This window comes from Dicentrarchus labrax, unplaced genomic scaffold, assembly GCF_905237075.1.
Source record: "Dicentrarchus labrax unplaced genomic scaffold, dlabrax2021, whole genome shotgun sequence".
NCBI lineage: Eukaryota > Metazoa > Chordata > Actinopteri > Moronidae > Dicentrarchus > Dicentrarchus labrax.
In genome coordinates this window covers 364,526-386,334 of record NW_026136707.1, presented here as the reverse complement: position 1 = coordinate 386,334, position 21,809 = coordinate 364,526, and the positions used below count along the sequence as shown (strand labels likewise).

At 41.8% G+C, this 21,809-nt stretch overlaps 1 protein-coding gene across 1 annotated transcript in view; it reads left to right on the top strand.

Annotated features, from left to right (window-relative positions):
* Nucleotides 1–21,366, top strand: part of plekhf2 (pleckstrin homology domain containing, family F (with FYVE domain) member 2) — a 31,220-nt gene extending 9,854 nt beyond the window's left edge. The window contains exon 2 of the mRNA XM_051405415.1: nucleotides 14,707–21,366. Coding sequence (XP_051261375.1) covers nucleotides 14,718–15,458 — 741 coding nt within the window. The 5' untranslated portion in view covers nucleotides 14,707–14,717 and the 3' untranslated portion in view covers nucleotides 15,459–21,366. The remainder of the gene's footprint in view (nucleotides 1–14,706) is intronic.
* The last annotated feature ends 443 nt before the right edge of the window (nucleotides 21,367–21,809 follow it).

Below are 21,809 nucleotides of genomic sequence, written 5' to 3'. Positions count from 1 at the left end.
CTGTAACTAGTTTTACAAATGATAAGTGATACTTTAATCCTTGAATTACAAATGAAACGCTTACAAACCTCGAGTCAATAGTGACCATAAAAACCTTTTTAGAGAAAAACAATGAGTTTTATCATTTCTGACATTTTGGAGTTGAGTGCTTAGTTGAATGACATTTATGAATTAGCAAGATATGATATAGTTGGTTGCTAAAAACCTTAAGTATGCATAAGGGTTCAAGACAATGCTGTTCACATATACGACAAATATATATGACCTATAATGTATGCAATCTACAATAGGAATGAGGTGGTGTATAAGATGTCTAGGAATCTGAATAAGAGGTAGGGGACTTGGAAAACCTTTTGAAAAAACCGCTTACGTCAAAACTCGACTGTCGGTACAGTAAACTGCATGACACCTGCGAGTTCTGTCCTGTATTGTCAAGAAAAAGTCCTGGAAAGGTCCTGGAAAATGATGATGAAAGGAGTGGGAACCCTGAGTAAACCCAACAGGGTGGTACTTCCCAGGTGAAAGCATCCATCTGAATTTAGTAGTTTCAGCAGTGCTGTACGGGCTCATGTTCTAGTAAATAAAGCCACATGGCCTCAGTAATTGCCTTCTACTGATAAGCTAGGGGTCAGTGTACTTTTGGAAGTATCAGTCAATCATTACACCGGCAGTCAATGCACTTGGTCTGGCTTCCTATTTACAAAGACTCGAGAAGACATGAAAGATCTCTGTGAAGCTCGTCAGTTAGCACTGCTGTTTTAGCACGTAATGGATTGCACCCAGTCATTCTTCTTGGAAATTCTCTGCACGTTTGAACTTGTACTTGACTAATCTGTTAGCGAGATTGCCTGGCTCATACACTTCATCTGTTTGAACCTGTGTAATTGATTAAACCCTCCTGGCCGCCCACAGTGAGGACAGGAGTGAGTTCGGGACTGAATGAGTTCCTGCACAGGCTCTAGCTTTCCCAGGCTAAACAGAAATCTCAGCAAACCAAAGCACATATGCTACTGCTAGATAACTGTATTATTTGGCTTCTTTTTCGCAGTGCTTCGGGACTAAAGTTTTTACAATGATAAAATGGCCACAGAGCATTTATTTTGGCACCATAGCCTGGACTAAAACAACAGTGTCCAAAGTCTGAAGTTTGAAAGCCTTCAGTCACATTGACCGCTCACATTAGAATGAATATATATATATATATATTATTATTATTATTTTTTTTTATAAATCTTCGTGCATGACATTTGGCAACAAATAAGTGTGCCTCAGAAGTAGATGTAAGAACGTATTATATATTATGTTACATTACTAGAGCAGAAATGTTTAGTTGACTGACAATAACTGATGATTACCTGCTTTTAAAGGCCCATACGATAACATAACTGATTATTTTACAGTTTTATATTTTAAACCTGTAGTTAAGTCTAAGATATAGTGAGCAAAGTTTAATGATTTAACTCTGACAGCATATATTTGTTTTACAAACATACTTTGGCTTTCATAGAAAATAAAGCCTATCAAATGTTTTGCATAAGAATTCAAAAATAAAAATGCCGGATAATTTAGTTACGGATTGTTTTTTTCTCCAGCTTCTCAAATGTCTATGGATAATGGATAACATCATTAAGATATGGATTACATACTTCCTCTAAACTGAATGCACTAGCAAAGGGCTGCCTTGAGTTTCTGTTACCTGAACATGGTGTAAATGAGGTCAACTTGAACAGGTTATGAATGAGTGCAAAGGTAAACAAGGTGCAAGATACTGTAGTCTCTTGTTTAGAGTTATATTTTTTCAAAGTTAACTTTTACTCTGAAAGTTTCCCGTTCCTACTGGAAGTCACATTTCTGCTGACGTCAGCGAGTGACCTTAAAAGGGAAAGAGTTTCGGTTGGGGAGGCGTTTAATCATGGTGCTCATCAGCTGAGGTCAGGAAGGAGCAACTTCTGGAAATGACTGTTTTGGTCATTTGCTCTTTTCTGAGCTTCTAGGAGATAAAATTGAAGACTTAAAAGCTTTATGAGGTCATATAATTGATGACTTTTGGCTCTTAGTCTGAGATTTTTTATGATACTTTTATCTTTGCACATCTTTGTATAATATTAGTTTTGGAATGTTTGTTTTGAGCAGTTTTCCTTTGGAAGAGACATTGTAGTCTTAGTGGGACTATTAAGGTAATAAAAACCTAGGCAGTAATTATTCCCTTTTTACAGCCCTATTAGACACACACACAAGCACTGACATTTCAGAATAAGAGAGAGAGCATGGACTACTGGCAGAAATTGATGTCTCAGTGTAGCTGAACTGTCATTTATCATGAGGTTTGGTCTGTTATTACTCTGATTATAACCCTGGCCACAGATCAGTGTGGTTTTTAATCTATTTTAGCCTTTGATTTTCTTTTCCCCCGGCGAGCTCTTAAGAGCAGAGTGTTTATGTGATTGGAGGCGGTTGTGATGAGCTGAGAAAACTGTTTTCACTCTTCTTGCATACCAACGGCCCAGTCTGACGAGGCACCAAAACAGTTCCTTAAAGGTTTGAGAACCGGGGAAAAACCTGTGTCATTCTCGGTTCTTACTATGAATTAATTTCACTTATCAATGTCTCATTATCTTGGAGCAGCAGTAGCCTGTTCTTCTAACATAAGAGAATACCAGAGTAGGTTTATCTAAGTCTGTTTCATCAGGAAGTCCTTCCCTGCAGAGAAGTTTCCCAGAAGAGGATAATAAAGTTAATAATGATAATAAAGTTTATTTTCATAACTTCTCAAGATTACAGTGCCTCCCAAAGAGCAGCCATAACTCAAGTGAGAACAGAGCAAAGGTTAATAAAGTATACCAGCACACAGTGATAACAACCAAACAATTGATTAATATTAAATACATGTTGCGTTAAATATTCCCTCTGCTTACTCCTCGACGGTGACGGCTTTATTTAAGTTTTTATTTTGACGGAGCAGAGATGGTCTGTATTTTAAGATCTCTCGTATACTACAGGAAGCTGTTCATTCTGAGCATAATCAGTCTTGATCATGAGAAGAGTTTGTCATCTTGATAACAGGTCTTGATCAAATACAATTGAGTCCGTATCCAGTTGACGAAGACTCACTATCTTGTATCTTTTGTAGCTCCTCTGTGCAGCACAGGAAGAGATGTGGTTTCAGTGAGGAGGAGCAGAGAGCGCTTTGAGTCAGCTTTGACAGGTTATATATAGGAAAACGCTGTAAACAAGCAGAAGATATTTAAACCTTGATACCAGACATCATAGGGAGGGAGCAAAAAGTGCTGCTTACAGAAACTTCTTTAAAAGAAAACCCTTAGGAACAAGACGGTAGCGCACACATGGTTCAATTAAGTGTACCACAAGGGATTTGAAAGCGTGTCTATAATATTTAAATGGTTTTTATTGTTGAAAGAGTGGAAATCTGTCCAGGGTCTCCTCCTTCTTCTGTCCAGTGCATGCTGGGAGGAGCTTCAGCTCCCTATGACCTTGAAAAAGGATTAGCACATATAGAAAATGGATGTTTTGCCTACATCGGGTTCAGTTGTCCCTTGAAGCGTTGTTGGAAATTCTGTGTAGCTTCATCTCATTCTTCCAGGTACTATTACGTGTAATTACATGTGAAGTTGTTAGGGTTACTAGATTTCTGCTCATGTTTGCATGACGAGTTGCCATACCTGCTCGAAGCTTTAGATCCGATAATTGAACCTCTCCCCCGAGGTTATAGTTGTGACACACAAAGTCGTCATATTACATGTTGTGTAATTAAAGATTTGAGCATTAAAGCTATGTGTCATTTTCCCATTAAGAGTGGGAAATTACCACTAACCTCCAGCCAGATACTGGAAAATGAAATACCGTATGCCGGCCTGCAGGAGGAAGGGTTAATGACTGTTTTTAAAATCAATGTGAGCCAATCCAAAACTGGGTAGATGATAAGAACTGTTATCTCTACAAAGTGACCAAAGTGCAATGGCACAGTAACTGTTAGGCTGCACGCCACATACTGTAATCAACACTAAATATAGCGCTGGTAATCCAGTAACAGTGGTAGTAATCAGTTATAAACCTTCTGTTTCCAGTTTGACACAAAATCAGCAGATCTTCTGTGTCTGGCGACAAGTGTCACTTGTTGTGCAAAGGCTATAATCTGCTTTTTAAAAATACTATTCAAGGTTAGTTAACAGGTGGGAACATTGGTTCAGTTTTCCTACCATCACCCCTCACAACAGATTAACCTGCAATCCTTTTATCTGTGGCCATACTCACACCGTGGCTGTGTAATCCTACGTATAGACTGACAGGATGTTGTTGATACATCACAGCAAGGCGCCATATTCAGGTCAGCCACAAGCTGATAAGAGCTTCTCAAAGGAGGCTTTATCAAGAACTGTGTGTGAATATCCAAAAATACCTGACCAGGTGCTGGGTGCTTCATCGTGAATCACAGAAAAGAAAGTTATTCCCCTGACAGTGGGATAATGCTCCTTTTTATATCCTTTCCACTGAGGAAAAACCTGTTTTAAGCCACCTTGTTGGTACGTCCATCAGCCAGCCACTTGGTTAATTAGTCCTGCTCATGTTGGGGAATAGCACCGCTAATGAAGCTCTGCTTGGTGATACACACATAGTGTTTTCCTTTTCACAATAAAAGCATCCTTTTGCTTTAAATATGGCAAAAACATCATATTGCAGTTATTTATTACAGATATTGCGATTCATAATTATGTGGGAATTCTTTTTTGCATCACTAATTGGTCTTTTTATTTTTATGATGTGAAATCTTTGGGGGACTGTACCAAACAAACATGTTTTCTTCAATCTGGAGAACAAGATTTGTAGTTGAAAGTGATCAGTAAACAGAAGAAGGAGGCTCAAAGTACAAACAGGAAACGGGGAGTGAAACTAAACTTCATTCAGATAGAATCGCGGTTAGAGCGGACTCACTGAGGCCTGTGGAAAAACCCTACTGGATGGACCCAATGCCGTGTGATACAGACATTCATGCTTCCTATATTCCTAAGATAAAAATCCCACCAACAAGTTCAAAGATCGCCTAAGCATTGGATCAGCCGTCCCTGCCTAACTAATTTCCATATAAAGATTTGAGCATAATCCAGAATAATTAGAACTCGTTACCAGGTGTAAGTGGGGCCTTGCTAACCTGGTCTGTCTGCACCTGGGGCTGCACCATTAATCAAATATTAATTGCTTCCCACAAATAAATGAACATAACCGTCTACGATATTGAAAACTCTGCTGCATATCAAATCAATGTTCCTAACTCATGCCGTGTGCAGCATAAAATCAGATCTCTGTTGCTCACAGAATTATTTCCTGACTACTTTATTTGAACCACAGTAGTTTGTTTTGCTGCTTCCAGTATTCTGGGATCTGTAGTATTACCCAGGTATCAATGTCAGTGCTCTGTAATAGTGAAATAATCACGATCTGATCGTGCAGCGCTACTTAAAACATGGGTTTTGTTTTTCCTTGGCTTTGCTGCGACAGAGACGGTACAGTTACTGTCACACCCTCGTCCTTTTATCTCTGAGGCAATTTCTTTTCACAGATATTTTAAATCTTCGTTTTATTATTGGTGCAGGAGAGGAAAAGAAAGTCTTAACTTATTAATCTTAAACTTATTTTAAGTCTTTGAAGCCTGTAAATAAATTCTCCCTCTGTCTTTACCTTTGTTCTCAGGACATTATTAATATTGCCGCTCATTTTGACAGCTGCTTCTTTTTAATTGACCTGCTGCTTCAGGTTTAGGTGTTCTCACAGGGTCTGTTCGGGTCGACCATATTTTGCTTTGGGTGAAAATATCAGGTCTACTCGAATCTCTTAAGTCTGTATCTCTTTTTAGAGAATTAATTTATGCATGTCTGGATCGAGTAGGTTTTCACGGGGCCTTACGGGGTTGTATCAGGGTGCAACAATTTGAACTTGTGAAGTCTTAGAGCAACTTGAATATTGAAGTTTCCGTGGTGTGTAACACTGATGCAAACTACACTTATGTTAGCTCTGCAGCCTGCTTTCTATCTGATGTTACTTTTCACCATTAAACAGAAGAGAAGCAGCTTAAACGCAATCCGTACCAGCAGAAAAGGCGAGACAATGACACTGCCTCATCCAGCGTCTGCCCTCACATTCCCACCGTAAATGGGTGTCCTTGTTTTTTGCGGATGCTGTGTACAGCCCACAGAAACAGTCTTTCTCTCTCTTCACTCCCCGTCTTTGTCATCGTCACTCTCTCCCTTTTAGCGTCTGACTCATCGCTTCCTTTCCCTCCCCAGCCTCCAGTGTGGTACTGCCAGAGGTTTTGCTGCAGGTCATGTCGAAGAGTTGCCCCGCATCCTCTTTTTTTTTTTGTTTATAAGCGACGTAGCTGGTTCACAGGTCTCCTTTCGCACATCTCTCGGGCATCTTTTCCATAAACCCACAGACTATCCTGATTGGCTAGCAAATCTCTTGTTATTAGCTTGAGATGGTTTTTCTCCACATTAAATGGGTCGAATGAAGGGCCCAAATGTGTGCTTTTGGTATTTGCTGTGCTAATTAAAGATACAAATAATTGATTACGTGTTAGTTTTCTGTGAAACTGTGACGGTTCTCACATGAATTCAAACACTAAATTAATTTGACAACTTCGGGATAAGACTGCCTTCTTCTTTTAGTTAATTTCACAAACTTCAAAGAACAGAGTGAGAAAGTTACGTGTCTCCCTTTCTCTGAAAGACAATGGCCATTCTTTGTTCCACCTGTTCGAGATGGACAACAAAGTGCCGTATCCCCTCTGTTTTTTCTTGTTTTTTGAAGAGAGTTTAATCTGAGTCCCAGCAGTAAATGACCGGACGTTGTAAGCCGAGAGAGAGGACAGCACTCCTAATTAATTAATCACTGGACTTACCTAAAGCCACCGCTGTTCCTGTAACCCAAGGTAACACAGCCAGTCGCATGGACTGCATTGGCATTCAATACAGCAACCTCCAGCTGAGCATTAACAAAACCTCCCCATGTACAAAAATAGCCTTTCCTAGTCTGCCTTTCTCTCTGATTTCAGTGCAGCACTCTTATTAGACGGTGGAGGCAGGGTAGCATTTTGTGGCACTTGTTGTCGGAGTAAAGTGGGCTGGATACCAACAGTTTAACTATGCTAATCTATGATATACTGGGGTTGTGTTGGTTCAAATCAGAAGCTCCCAGACAGAAAGTTCAGCCAAAGCCTGACGTAATCATTTCAATCAACAACATATGCTTTCATTTTAATGATGAGTCGTTTAATTTGGTAGTTAATTGACACAAAATGAATCGCCAAACATTCCTTGATTCCAGCTTCTTCAATGGGAGGATTTGCTTTGTTTATCTTTTAGGTTTTGGATTGTCGGTCAGACAATTAAAACATTGCACAACAAAATGTCACCTTATACTTTTGACTAAACAAATACTTGATTAATCTAAAAGAGAATGCCAATTGACAAGTATAGGTACTTTTTAATACTTTTGTTAAAAACAGTTCGGTAATAGTATTTCCCAACCTTCGGTACTTGCTGTAGATAAATCATGGTGTATTCACATGTGTTTTCACCTCACATGCTTGTGTAAGTTTGACCTTGTGCATGGTTCCCACACATCCGGGAGAGTAGTTTTCCTCTGTCTGTGTAATCTGTGTTTGTGTTTTAGATTGTTGCGTCTATTTTTCCAGAGCTGTGAGCAAAGTTTTCATATCTCCATGCACACAGCGTATTAATGAGCACATTTCTTGTTGCTGTGGTTGATAAATACATGCACAGTGAGGTTAACTGTACATGCAACAAACTCTTTAACTTTGTGGAAGATACGTTTTCTGTCAAATAAAATGGGTTTAGTATGTAATATATTAACATTTGATGAGTGAATATAGCCATAGATTAGCAGTTTGTCCTGATATGTGTGAAATTAAAATGAAGTACTTCTGATTTCATTGTACATGTATTTTGTACACTCTGTTGGTCTCATGGTTTGCAACGGCATACTGTATCTACTATAAGTCTCCTTTTCGAGTAACCTCGAAAGTGTTTGAGACAAACTCAACACAACTAACTAAACTGAAATTGTAGCCTGAGATCATCTCTTTATTTTCTCTATAATTAGTACTAAACTGCTTAGTTCTGTCCAGGAAACAACAGACCTGTAAAATAAACACTTTCTGTTTCGTTGCAGTGCCGCCCTAGAGGGATTCAAACCCCTAACCCTGGCATTGTTTGCAACTCATCCAAAACTAATTTGGCGGGTGACGCGTGAAGCATTTTGCCCCGACCTGGCTCAGTTTAGGCTACATCTGTCTGTCCACGGGGCCACAGCTGGCTGATTGATGTGTTTATTTTCTCAGATGACACAGCAGCTGGTAAAGGTTAGCCCCATAGAGGGTGATGCTGGCATGAGGAGTCCCGCCCGGCACTCTCCAGCTGGTAGACAAACCCGACCGGTCCCCGAGGAGGGAAACTGACACCAACTGCCAACCTAATACTAATAAATAATTACTTCTGGCTGTAAGGTTTATCTCCACTAACAGCCACTTTGACAGGTAACAACTCAATGAGGACTTTTATCTGTACGCTTACACTTATACGCCACACTCCAGCATACCTCGGAAAACTTTTCTCAATAGCAAAATATCTGACGTTTTTAGGTTTTCACCACAAATATTACCCGATTGCTTCATTCAGTGTAAGCAGTCAATGCAATCTACCCAGCTGAAGGTGTACAAATCTTTGAATTTACAGTGGCATGAAAACAACTCAGGCCAGCTTTGTTTCAGCTTCTTTTAAAGTGGCTATAATCTATACAGGCTATACCTGGAAATGGATGAAAATGGCCAAATATCCTGGAAGTAAGCGACCTTATGACCTGTAGTAAAGGCATCCCACAAAAGCTAGCTAATGATGAACACTGTTTGCGAGCAAGTGCTGTCCTGTATTGTTAATAAAAACTCCTGGAAAAGGTCCTGGAAAGGTCCTGGAAAACAATTTCTTAAAAAGAGTGGAAACCCTGCTATGTGTAGTGTATTAAATGACAAAGAGGCCGCTCGTAGTGACGATGCTACAGATGATTTTCAGCTGATTGTGCTGTTCCCCTTGGAGATTCATAGTGATTCACTATTAATGATTATTTAACTGTTCTGGTTCATTCACTCCGCGCTCTGAGTCACTTTCATTGAGATAACTGCTTCATTTCTGGAAGCAGTTAGTGTACAAGTGGTGTAGAAATCAGGGCATGACACAGGAATTATAACACAATATTTATATGCCCTCATTTATCTATGAGTTGACAATGAAAGAGAATGAAAGATACACTGGAAGCTATATATATGTTAACAGAGTTACTTTTACTTATTGGGATTGTTTGTGTGTTAACATTGTTCTTGGTATCCTTCTTTTATACTGATAAGCATGGATTATTCAGCTCCAAAACTCTGGTACCTTGGACAGAAAGTTAGCCAACCCTCTTGTGTTATTTAAATACAGTATTATGCTGACTCACCAGGAGTTTTGCAGAGAAAGTTCAAGTTATCATAGAAGCTGTTGAAGGGAAGTGATACTGTAAAAGAAAAGCAGCCGCTCCTCTGCACACTGTGCCAAACACGCCAAAATAAAATGCACCGAACAGACATTTGCATTTAAAACACTTTGCTTTGCTCCCCTGTTAAACAGCAGTCCAAGCACACAGGCCTCTGCTGCACCATTTGTGTCGATTCATCATTTCGTCATTCAACAGAAAGTTAATAATCTACAATTTTGATCATTTATTCATATTTCTCAGAAGAAATTCACTGCTTCCAACTTCACAAATCAGAATATGTTTGCTGGGTCCTTTACTCCTTTTTGGTGGTAAACTGAATCTCTTTTTGGGTTGTTGCATAATTAATCAAGGAAAATAAACCAATACAAACAAAACAAGCAAACAACAAAACAATAATCTCTATCCACAGCATAAAGCATTAACAGTAGTAAAAGAAAAGAATGAGAGACAGAAAACAAACCTATAGGTAGAAGCACCTTGAACTTCCTGAACTTCCTGAAACTGAATTCAAGTGAAAAATGAACAAATTCACAGAGGATGAACGCCATAGACATTTTTTTATTATCTAGTTTGGCAGATCGTGACTTGGCAGGGTCCCGTTTTGGGCGTAATAAATAACGTGGTATTGCATTAGTGCATACTCGCCGATACCTGATCCCACATTTTAGACAATATCAGGAGGATTTCCCATACTGGTATCGGAACAACTCCAATTTTATACCAAACAGTCAATCAATTAAAAAATATTTCAACATTTTGGGAAATGCGCTTATTCGCCTACTTGCTGAGAGAAAGATGAGAAGAACGACACCAGTCTGTGAGGCTGGAAGCAGACTTATTCTGACCAGCCTGTGTTCCAGTGACTGCTGGACCTACACTCCTGATTTCGCCTCGGATGATGCGGTTAGTGACGCTGGGAAATTGGTCTCATGTCAGCGGATTTTCCATCTTCGTCCCTCTGGAATTCCTTCATTCCTTCGTCTCTGTAAAGCGTAACCGTCTGCAGCAAAGGGAAATGGTTGCTGTATGTGTAACGTCGAGCACTTTGCTCGTAGTCCACAGGCAACACGTGATGGCCCAGAGGACCACGAACCAGTCTGAGGTGTACCACCCATGTTCATTCATCCCGTCGTCACGGCAGAGAGTTAGAATACAAATAAAGGAAAATTCACAATATCATCAGTGGCGCTCTGTATATAGTGCTGATGAGTCATTGATTAATCAATTAGTAAACAGACCATTTGGATATAGATTAGCCTGACATTACTTCATTTTTCAAGCTGTTTTCTATTATTTCAATTTAATATCTTTTGATTTTGGACTTCTGGTTGGCACACGCTGGCCAAACCCATAACCTATGATTCCCTCCTGTCCGTCTTCCCCTCTTTACTTAACCATTTGTCTCAGCAGAGAGAGCTCATTCTGTTTCCTGTTACATTTTCAGTGCATTTTCACTCCGTTTCATCCCAGCCTGTCTCGTTTTGATTACTGGGTTTGGAGCCTCCAGCCTATATTTATGCCGTTCTCTCTCTCCAGAGCCTTTGCTCTTTGTGTCCTCATCGGTCTGCCAACGGGGAGCTGGTTGGCCGGTCGCTTCTGCGGTGGGCAGCGAGCCCTCTCTAACAGGGTTGACATGTCAGCAGCCCCTCTGTCCTCTCCAGGGCTTTCAGCGGCGAGCTCACTCCCTGGGTTATTAGTGTGCAGATCACTAGGGAGCCCGGCCCAGGCTGCACTGGCTTGTGCTGGCTAATTAGCATCGTTTCTGGCTCTGTGGGTTTTTTTTTTTTTTTTTTTTTTTGAAAAGGGAAAGAAACCAAGGGTGCAATCACACCTACACTTTGTTTTCTGTGTTGTACAGTTAGTTTAGTTTGGGAGTTTGTTCGAGTGCAGTCCTCCCACTTACAAGCAAACAAGTGCGTGTAAACAGAAGTCACATCAGACTCTCAGTAAGTAGTTTGTTTATCAGACACATTTTTGTTAGCATTCATCTCGAGAGGTTCAAAAGTTTAGGAGGTAGAGAAAATCTGATTTCAGTCTGGGTGAAACTTTACTGACGTTTGACAGCTGCACTGAAAAAATGCTGAAGTTTAGGTTTTCTATAGTTGTAAACTGAATATCTTCAGACTTCAGACTTAAAAACAAGGCATTTGAGAACAATTTGAGAGCAATCTGAATACATCACTTTGTTCTCTGGGGAATTTTAATGGGCTTTTTGACAATTTTCAGACATTTTATGGAATAAACGATTCATTGATTATATGAAAAACAAGACTACAGCCACACTTCTGTGAGGCTGTACAGCTACGGCAGTTCCTGCAAGCTGATGTTTTTAATATAATAATAAATAATAATTTCTATAGCGCCTCTCAAAACCAGAGTTACAAGGTGCTTCACAAAATACAATACCATACAATACAATATGTGCAAAGATTGCATAAAGCCCCAAAACTAAATATTCTCTCTTATTATGTACTTAGTTCTTCATATCAATGCAAGCATAAAACCATATTAAATTGTACCTCAATCCATTTGAAGTTGATTTGATTTGACACATTGTGTACAAGTAGATTTACTTGAATGTTTGTGATAAACTGAAGGATGAAGTGTCCTTTTGGCTGTAGAAATCACTGAATTTGTCAAACAAAATAAGCCTATTAAGTCTGTATGATTGTTAGAAATAATAAAAAAATACCTAATACAGACAGTGAATTATATATACTGCTCAGAATTCATCCAAATCACTGGTTTTACACAAACTTGTACCAGTTACTGAGTTCACTGTTTTGGTTCATTGTACAGTTTTGAATATAATAAAATATGTTACCTACCCAGACACTGATATAAAGGCATCAGTGTTACATTTAGACTGTTTCATAACTCCCTGAGGACTTTATTCTCGTAACATTACGACTTTATTCTCGTAATTTCCAAAAATTTATTTATTTATTTTTCCTCTTAGTATGGCCCTAATACTCTGCCGTAGTATTAGAGCACCTTAATAAAAGAGAATATTTTGTCCACTCCATTTACACAGCACAGCTCCTTTGGATCAGCGGTTAGCCAAGCCGCCTCACACCAACAAGCCCTCATTAGAGCCGACCGGAGACTCGCAGCAGATAGTGAATGAACAGCAGCACACAAGACTGAAAGAATTAAGGTCACTCGTAGGTTGCTTGCGTTTACTCTATACGATCCTGTATACATCACCCTCCATGTGAGCAGCTCTCTGAGGTCGCAGCTATTGCACTCGACCCTCGGGGCTCGCCGTAGAATGGCAGCACCCTTCCATCTCTATCATCAGTGACCTATGACCTCCTCTGTTGTGCTGTAAGAAAAGCTGAAGGGGGACACAGCCATCAACTCAGCTCTGCTGCCATCAGGGTCACAGCAGAGAAGGAGAAACCTGCTGGTGTATTCTCTCTAGAACTGGCTTTCAAGCTGAAACCTTTATTTACAAGTGACGCACACACACTGAGGGCAAGGTTGTGTTTTCAGACTGTTCCTGTTCACAAACTGCAAAAAAAAGAGAATATAAAAGCTTGATAAATGTTTGTGGATTTAGTGCAGAGATGTGCAGACCACACATAGGAATCTGCAGGGTTTCCACACATCCTGGAAAATCTATCTTAATCTTAGAAACCTGCCTCTATCTGGCAAATATCCTCAATCAGATTGCCTTCGTAAACCTGAACAAACAGTAAATTATGACTGTGAGCAAGTGCTGTCCAGTATTGTCCTGGAAATTGATTTCTTAAAGGACCCATTTCTTGTTGAGGGTTGACGTCATGATGACACATATTGTTAGATGATACGGCCTTCATATTTTCTGTCCACATGACGCGGCATGGCACATTCAGACGCTCAGTTTGCCACTTTGGCCGCATCCGACGGCCATTCAGAAGCAGCTGATTGGTCTTCGCTCCGCCGTGTACGCTGCCCGACTAAGCAGACAACTCTAAAATGAGTCCTGCGGCTGAAATCGTACAGTGTGTGAATACTTTAATCCTCAGCTTTTTAATCCATATATTTACATAATCATCGATTGGACTGAAAAATGATGAAAAAGAAACTGATGCTTCAAGACAAAGATCTGAGGTTTTCTGATCCGTGCGAGCAGCAGATTTCTAATGAAAGCCACACCGATGTGTTCTGTAGAATCAGATCACGTGGCTCGCAGCCAACATGCAAACATCTTTGAACGCTTAACGCCATCGACGTCAGACGTTTGTGGTAATTTTGGCGGTTTGGCTGAGCAGCGTCAAGATGGAGGACAGTGAAATACAAAAAGGGAAATAAAATGAAGAGGAATAGTGACTTTGTGTGATTTCAGCAGAGGAACAAATACAGACTGTGTAACCAAGACGTTGTAGGAAGAAGGTGGTAAAAGTGTTGTAACAAAGACTGTCATACGACTGTAATTGGTCGGAAGAATCGGAGTGGGAGGGATTGTTCAAACATTTATTTTTATTCTCTGTTTGCACTGCGTAATGCTTCGAGCAGCAAACAGGAAAGTGATTCATTTTTGGTGTAAAAGTACAAATAGAAACTTTGTGTTTGGACTGTTAAAGAAGATTCATTTCCTATTCCTGACTACTTTCTTCAGTATCCTGATTCATTTTTAATGGCTTTCTTTATGATTTATGGAAAATGGAAGTCATATAAAATACATTAAGTGCAGAAATATTTTCTTATTAAAGGCTTATAGTAGAGTCTAATATTCTTCTACAGCTATCTACTAATCCTCCCTCTTTCAAAAATTTAAACCACTGTTGAACAAGTGAGGGAAAGCAGAATAGTGACAATGTTTTAATCTATTAGTGGATCAAATAACAGCAAAGACCCTCTGAGCTGCTACACAAGCAGGCACGCTGCCGGCTCTTGAAATGGCACCGTGACGTTTTATTGACTGCCTTTTAAAAAATGACCCTGTTTTACCCACCTTGCTCTCAAACTTGTAAATGGACTGTACTTGTATAACACCTTTCTACAAATAGATTTACTCAAATTTGGGATTAAGTATCCTGCTCAAGGACACACGCAGTGGGAGGAGCCTGGGATCGAACCACAACTGTATATATTTATAAAGAGATGTTGATAACCTAAAGTCATTAAAACTTTCCCTCTTTCTCCATTTCCCTGCAGGTGAGGTGAAGATGGTGGACCGGCTTGCGAACAGCGAGGCCAACTCCAAACGGATCGCAGTGGTGGAGGGCTGCTTCGGCGCTGCAGGCCAGCCGCTGGCCATCCCAGGCCGCGTGCTGATCGGCGAGGGCGTCCTCACCAAACTCTGCCGCAAGAAGCCCAAGGCGCGCCAGTTCTTCCTCTTCAACGACATCCTGGTCTACGGAAACATCGTCATCCAGAAGAAGAAGTACAACAAGCAGCACATCATCCCGCTGGAGAGCGTCACCATCGACACGGTGCCGGACGAGGGTGACCTGCGCAACGGCTGGCTCATCAAGACGCCCACCAAGTCCTTCGCCGTCTATGCCGCCACTGCCACCGAGAAGTCCGAGTGGATGAGCCACATAGGGAAGTGCGTGGGAGACTTGCTGCAGAAGAGCGGCAAGGCCCCGACGGGCGAACACGCCGCCGTCTGGGTCCCCGACTCGGAGGCGACGGTTTGTATGCGCTGCCAGAAGGTGAAGTTCACGCCGGTCAGCCGCCGCCACCACTGCAGGAAGTGTGGCTACGTGGTTTGTGGGCCGTGCTCAGAGAAGAAGTACCTCCTGCCCAGCCAGTCGTCCAAACCCGTTCGCGTCTGCGAGTATTGCTTCGTGCAGCTGACATCAGGAGGCCTCGGGCCGCGCTCGGACTCCATCGGCCGGCCAGTGTCAAAGTTCAACAGCAACAACCTGTCGGACGATGACGACGAAGACGACAGCAGTGACTGAGGAACGAACCGTCCTCCCGACGGCCTCTCGTCCCCACGTCGAGGAGGAAATAGTTCTTTTATTGTGTTGTTTCTTTCTCCTCCCAGATGATCCAATCACGCTCCTCCGTGAGATGAATTCCACCTCTGAGGATTAATTCATTCATTCACTTTGGAGTTCCAGTCTCAAACCAAAATATTGTATTTTTTCCTCTGATTCCAGCAGGGATAAATGTTTTTATGAACACAAGTGATTAAACAATGAAATGTGGAATTAACGGGGGCGACCAGCAGAACTCTGGGGGAAAAAAGTCAGACTCATTCGCCGCTTCCACTCTGCTCAGTCCGCCCCGTCTCTCTTGACTTTTAATTAGGCTGCAATTAGTCACTACAGAACACAATGGTGCTAATGAGAAACACCCTCTGTCCTCCTCCTAAGTTAATCTCATCTAAGAGGCTTCTTCTTCTTCTGTTTTTTTTCTTTGCATTTTATGTCCATGAACTACACAAGGTGATTGCTTGTCATTTCTGCAGGGAAAAGCAAATGTTTGGGCTCTAACCTTTATCTCCTCTGTCCTTCAGGTATCACACCAAACGGGGCTTTTTTATAACAGAAGTTTGGTATTTTTCTGCCCTATTTTGTAAACTTGTTGAAGCTGAAGCAAAGATCCCTTTTTATAAATAACAAAATGTAGATATTACGCTTAACCCAGAGCTTTTTCTAGTTGACCTAATAATATAGTTGCTTCTGACAAATCAGCTGAAGCTTGTCTCGCAGTGTGTGTGTCTGTCTCTGCTAACACACTTTTGTGAGTTTAGTTTCTTAGCGGCTTAAAAAGAAATAACTCTACCTTTTGCCTATACGGTCACATAGTGCCTTGTAGGAAATGGAGCTCGGCCTTCGGTAGGAGAAAGGTTATTTGTTAATGAATCCAGGCTGCAAAAAAGCAGGCACTTCGCTATAGGTTGCCTCTGAAACACATTACACAGGATGGAGTTGTTGTGCGGTTTGGTGCGTGTTTGCAGTTAACAGAAGAGCAGAGAGATTACCGACCCGAACACACAGGAAGAGTCCAAAGCAGACTATTCCTGGAAAGTGTGTTTCCTACCACACCGTTGAAACAGCCATCAGTCAGTGACGCTCAAACTGGAATATGTTTGAGTTGTTGCGTTAGCGTGCAGATTGAGCTGCTTTTTGTTCCGCTCTGAGAACTTAACAACCCGTAATCTGGATCTTCCCCCCGACCTGAACCTGGTTCTAGTCCCTGCCTTGGGTTTCCATTGTTTTACATCCCTGAACATTTTGGATAAATGGATAAATGTCTTTAAAAACATCTGTATGATAAGATTTTCTTTTTAAAATGTCAGTACCATTAGTTGATAAAAGGTCCGGGGCTGCAACTAACAATTATTTTCTAACAAAAACAGAAAATCGTCACATTTGAGAAAGTTAAATCCGACGATTTGGACATATTTCTGACTCAAAAAGATGAATGGGTTATCAAAATGTTTGCAAATTACTTTAATAGTTACTAATCGACTAATCGCTGCAGCTGTAGAGGTCGACCGAATGGAGCATAGAGAGACAAAAACAGAAGACCAGCCTGTCCAACCTCCCGCTGCCTACGCTGGAATTATTCTTCTCCGATAAGATGTGTGTAAAGGTAGACCACCGAGGAGCCAACGCACACACACACCTTCCAAATGTCAGCCACGCGTCACGCGGACCCGCACTGCGAGCGAGGTTGATTCAGCTCCGGTCGGGAGGACCGCTGAGTCAACGTTAAGTTAACGTTGTAAATACGAGTATAAAAACAAACAGCCTCGGCTCTGATGGACCACCGTGTACATTCGCCTACGTGCAGCCCGCAGAGAGTCTATACGACCCAAACATTAATGGGAAACTGCACAACAAATAACATAACAAGGCTGCAAAACACAGGTCAGGTATTGAGAATATTGTGGCTACGGGTTGTTGAAGTTCCTCTGATGGAAGAAGTTTCCTCCCTCTTGAACTGAACGTTTCCACAAAACTGCAGATGCGTGAAATATTTGCCGGCGCTGCGATCTAATGTCTTATTTCCTTTTAGACTTACCAGACTGTAAGATCAGGAACATGATCTAGAAACAATGTAATGCCCGAGAGAGAGCAGAGAGGAGCTGTCTGTCTGGGTAGAGAACACTTGGCTGATGCCTCCAGTGGATGAAATGAAATGCAATAATCAGGAAGTGTTAGGGTGTGTTTCCCTCTCTAATCACATGATCTTGCGTCATACTCTGTGTAGTAAGTTTCTCAGTATTTGAGGTGGTTTTCATTTACTGGAAAGAAATCGTCAGGAAACCAGCGTGTCGTCTTCCTGTCAGCGACTCTTCCCCCCCGTGCTGCTCTGAGGTCAGAGGACCACGCCATGTCACAAAACAAGCGCGCCCCTCCTGAACTCTGCTGTGTAAACTTTCTCTCTGTCAACACAAGCTAACACGGCCGTCCTCCCCTCCTTCCTTTGTATGTGTCCTTTCTCCCCTCCTTCCCTTTTCCCCAGGCACTTTCCTATGAGAAGCAGTCTGATTGACCATGTGACACGTGTGTGTGGCCTAAAATCATGTGATCAGACACTGAACCAGGAAGTGAAAAGGCTGCTTTTGGGGAATTAGGGCGAACTACCTGGCGCTGCCGACAGAGGGTTCAGGTTCAGTAACTCTCACAGATGTTCATGTCATCAGTTTCTCTTCCCGGTGACTCCTGTGAAGAGTTTCATTCCGGAGCCGCTGGCAGGAGTGACTCAGCTCACTCTCAAAGAAAGGAAAACACATGACCTGCTGTCCTTATGTTTCCTATCAGCTGGTTTTAATCATTCTGGGAGCCAAAACCTTCTAATACATTAGCGAATTGTTCATTTTTAATCAGATATTTAATCACTTTTAAGTATTTGTGTGATATTTGTTTCTTAGGACTCAGATAAACTCCGACAGTCCTTTCACTCTGATCGGGTCGGGAGGGGGTGCTGTTGTTTTGCTGCACAGCTTCGGTCCGTAGTTAAAGAGCGATACGCACCGGCAGCCTCTTAACGAACATCGTTGGGAGTCGATACCGAGGCAAATCGCTGCAGTTCCCTCTAACGGCCACTAGAGGCTGGCTCCAGCAGTGAGTCAGTCTCCATAAGGCCCTGTATTAAAACGCCCAACTCACACTATGGTACAAAGAACAGTTTGGGTCTCTATAGCTAATGTTTTTTTAATGACAGCTGTACTGGGGGGTGACTTCTTATTGAACTCACCTGTTTAAATTAGATTAAAGCTTAACAATGTGTAGAATTGAGGGCATTTGAGTGACAGTAACCAGGCTTCATTCAGCCCGACGTCACGGAGACTACGGACAGTTTTAATTCTACAGTATATGGTCGATATCAGAAGTCAGGTCCACTTCTAAAATCCCTCCACTTTGAGTATGTAGTGCTCTACATTTACAGAACGGATGTTGGAATGAAACTCTTCAGGGCTGCGCTGTAAAAGTGATTGACATGTCTCTGAAACAGGAACCGTCTTGTTTCACCTTCACCTGAGATCAAACAGGGAAAATAAAAAAAAGCTGCATCTAAGAGACGAAGAGCAGCCCGACCTTCACGAGTGACTCTCGTCTCCAGATCTCCAGTCGGACCGTAAACAGTCGGAGCATTTTCTTTGTACACAGTCCGTTATCTGCCTGTTTGACGATAAGCAGCAGAACGGGGAGAAGAAAGGGATCATTTTTTCTTTTTATGTCTTTTTAATTTTACAGATTTAAGTTAATGTTTGTGTTGCTGCAGTTAAAGCGATTAGAGAAATGTTAATGATCACTAACCAGCTGTCCTTTATACTCGCTGTGGCCGAGGCGCCCGGGGGAGGAGACGTCCTCGCCGTCGAACCCCCGGAGGTCCGGCCTCAGGTTTGCTGTGGATTGCACTTAACAAAGTTGGCACATTGACTTTGATCCAGGTTGAGTTGTTACTGCATACTGTCCACGTCCACAGTGACTCGCTGGGCGTTCCAACATGAACCTTCATGTTGTTTTAATCCTGTTGATTTTTGTACATTTGTACAGATGTGTTTTTGGGTTATTTAGTTTTTTTTTTTTTTTTTTGCTGTACAGTTATGATCAGTTCTGAAATGACGCTGTTTCAGGTCTCCCTGTGCTCAGCACTCTTCCTCCTCTTCCTCCTCCTCCTCCTGTCAGTCACATCTCAGCAGCATCTGCAGCTTTTCCTATAAAAGGGTGGTCTTCCTCCTGAATTCAGCAGACACTCTGATGTCCACCAGTTAACCACATCTGGATTTTATTGATCCTTACTCCTGAGGGAGGGTGTCCTGGTCGAGGACTCGGGGTTGGAGGTTTGAACTCTTCCTGTCAGCGCGTCTACGTGCACTCTAGCAACCACTCGACTTTGGAGAAAGGCGATTTCATGGCCATGAATACGGGTAACCGGGTTTCTGATCGGCTTTATACACGTACGCGTGTGCAGGACAAAGACTGCAGACGCGGACCGCCTCTGGACGTCGTTCCCACAGATCAATTCAGACACTGTGGAGCCTCATACTGTACCACAAACCAAAAATACAGCAAACAGAATGAGACAAAAAGCCGTGTTTTTACTGTAACTACAGAGCATGTAGTATCCTGGTTTCTCGAGTGCATGTAAACGCATCGTTTGAGCGCCACCCTCCAGACGTTCACACATTCCTGCTGTTCTTCTCTTTATTGTCCCTCAGTCAGAGCGGCAGTGCGTCCAGCTGGTTGTGTGTACACACTGTGAGCCTCCGACACCGACGACGCTGATTCGGAAAATGTCACATGTAATCCAATCATTAAAGGCAGATGTCATTAAAAACACAGAATTATTTAACTGTTAGAATAAACGTCAATACTAAATAGTGACAGGATTTAAATACTAAACTGAAATCAGTTTTAAGAGTTTTAAGTAGACACAAATTTAAACTTCATGCAAATGTCCGTCCAGCACAACTAAACTTAAAGCTATCAAATAGGAATCAAGTTTTCATTAACACAATGTAGTTTACTTAAGTTACAGGGCGGGCGGCCAGATCCAAAACCAAACCCCGCTGTTTACAGCGTGGATGCTCGCAGCGTTATTGTTCTAGGCGGTTCTTTCACTGCATCCAATCTTGGTTATCTCGCTTGTGTTGTTGTTCACACCCTGCGCGGCGGATATAAAGTGTGTCACTGTTTCAGCCCATTGAGCAGCTTTATTTTCTCCCGGTGCCGTACCGCCCGCTTCAGCCTCGCCGTGCCACACCTTTCCGCTGCAGGAAGCAGGAACACACGGAGCTGTGCTGTCGTGGCTCTGCTTCAGTTCTCATGCGGCAAACTTTCAGAATTAATGGGGACAACAAAAACACAGCAGGGACAACAAATGTGATTGCAGACGCTGAGCTCATGTTGGAAACAGAAAGCTAGAAGTTGACTCTTGAGTTAAAGTCGTCTGGCAGTTCCAATGCGTCCACGGGCTGAGAAACAAGCTCCTAAGTGGAACCGGTGACATGAGGGTTTTATTTTTGTTGCTCACAGTGTGAACGCACACACCGGTTAGTGAGAGCGACGGGACTCGACTGCGTTTGTGCGACTTAATTAGGAAAAAGAAAAGCTGCAGATCCTGAGATTCAGTGTGGAAACAAAATAATGAGGAGACATCTTGGGACAGCTGAAAGCGAGATCATTGTGTGTTATTGTGCGACCTTTAATGTCCTCCCTCCGTCGCTGTTTGATGGTTTCATTTTTTTTTGTGTTTAGTTTTCATTTTACTTCTTTTTTTTAAAAAGCTTCTAAAAAGGGCTTCAATCAGAATGTAACCCAGCATATCATTGTTCTCCTTACTAATTCCTCCAGAAACCTTTAGGTATATATATTATATATAAATAATGTATTGCTTAAAGCCGCACTGTTGTCTTGTGTTGATTCATTCAGCTCCTCTGGATTCATCCATCCACTGCGGCTCAGAGGGAGACACATGGAGAGCTTTTAGAACAAGAATTAAGGTCCAGTGTGAAACATTGAGGAGGGACTGTTGGCAGAAATGGATTATAATATATTATATATAATATTAATAGGTATGTTTTCTACTGTTGTGTTTCTGTTAGCTTAGAACGAGCCCATCCATGTTTCTAAGGGACAGTTTCTCCTCTCTCCTCCTGGAGGGAGAAGGTGAAATAAATCCTCCACACTGGACCTTCAGGGGTCTCAAACTCAGATTGTCTTGGGGCCACTGCTGGTATAATCATCTCATAGGAGGGCCTCTTCAATGTATATGTGCTACAAGAATATTCTGAAAACATTTCAGTTACTAACATCATCTTTGATAGTCATTCATTCATAGCCATTATT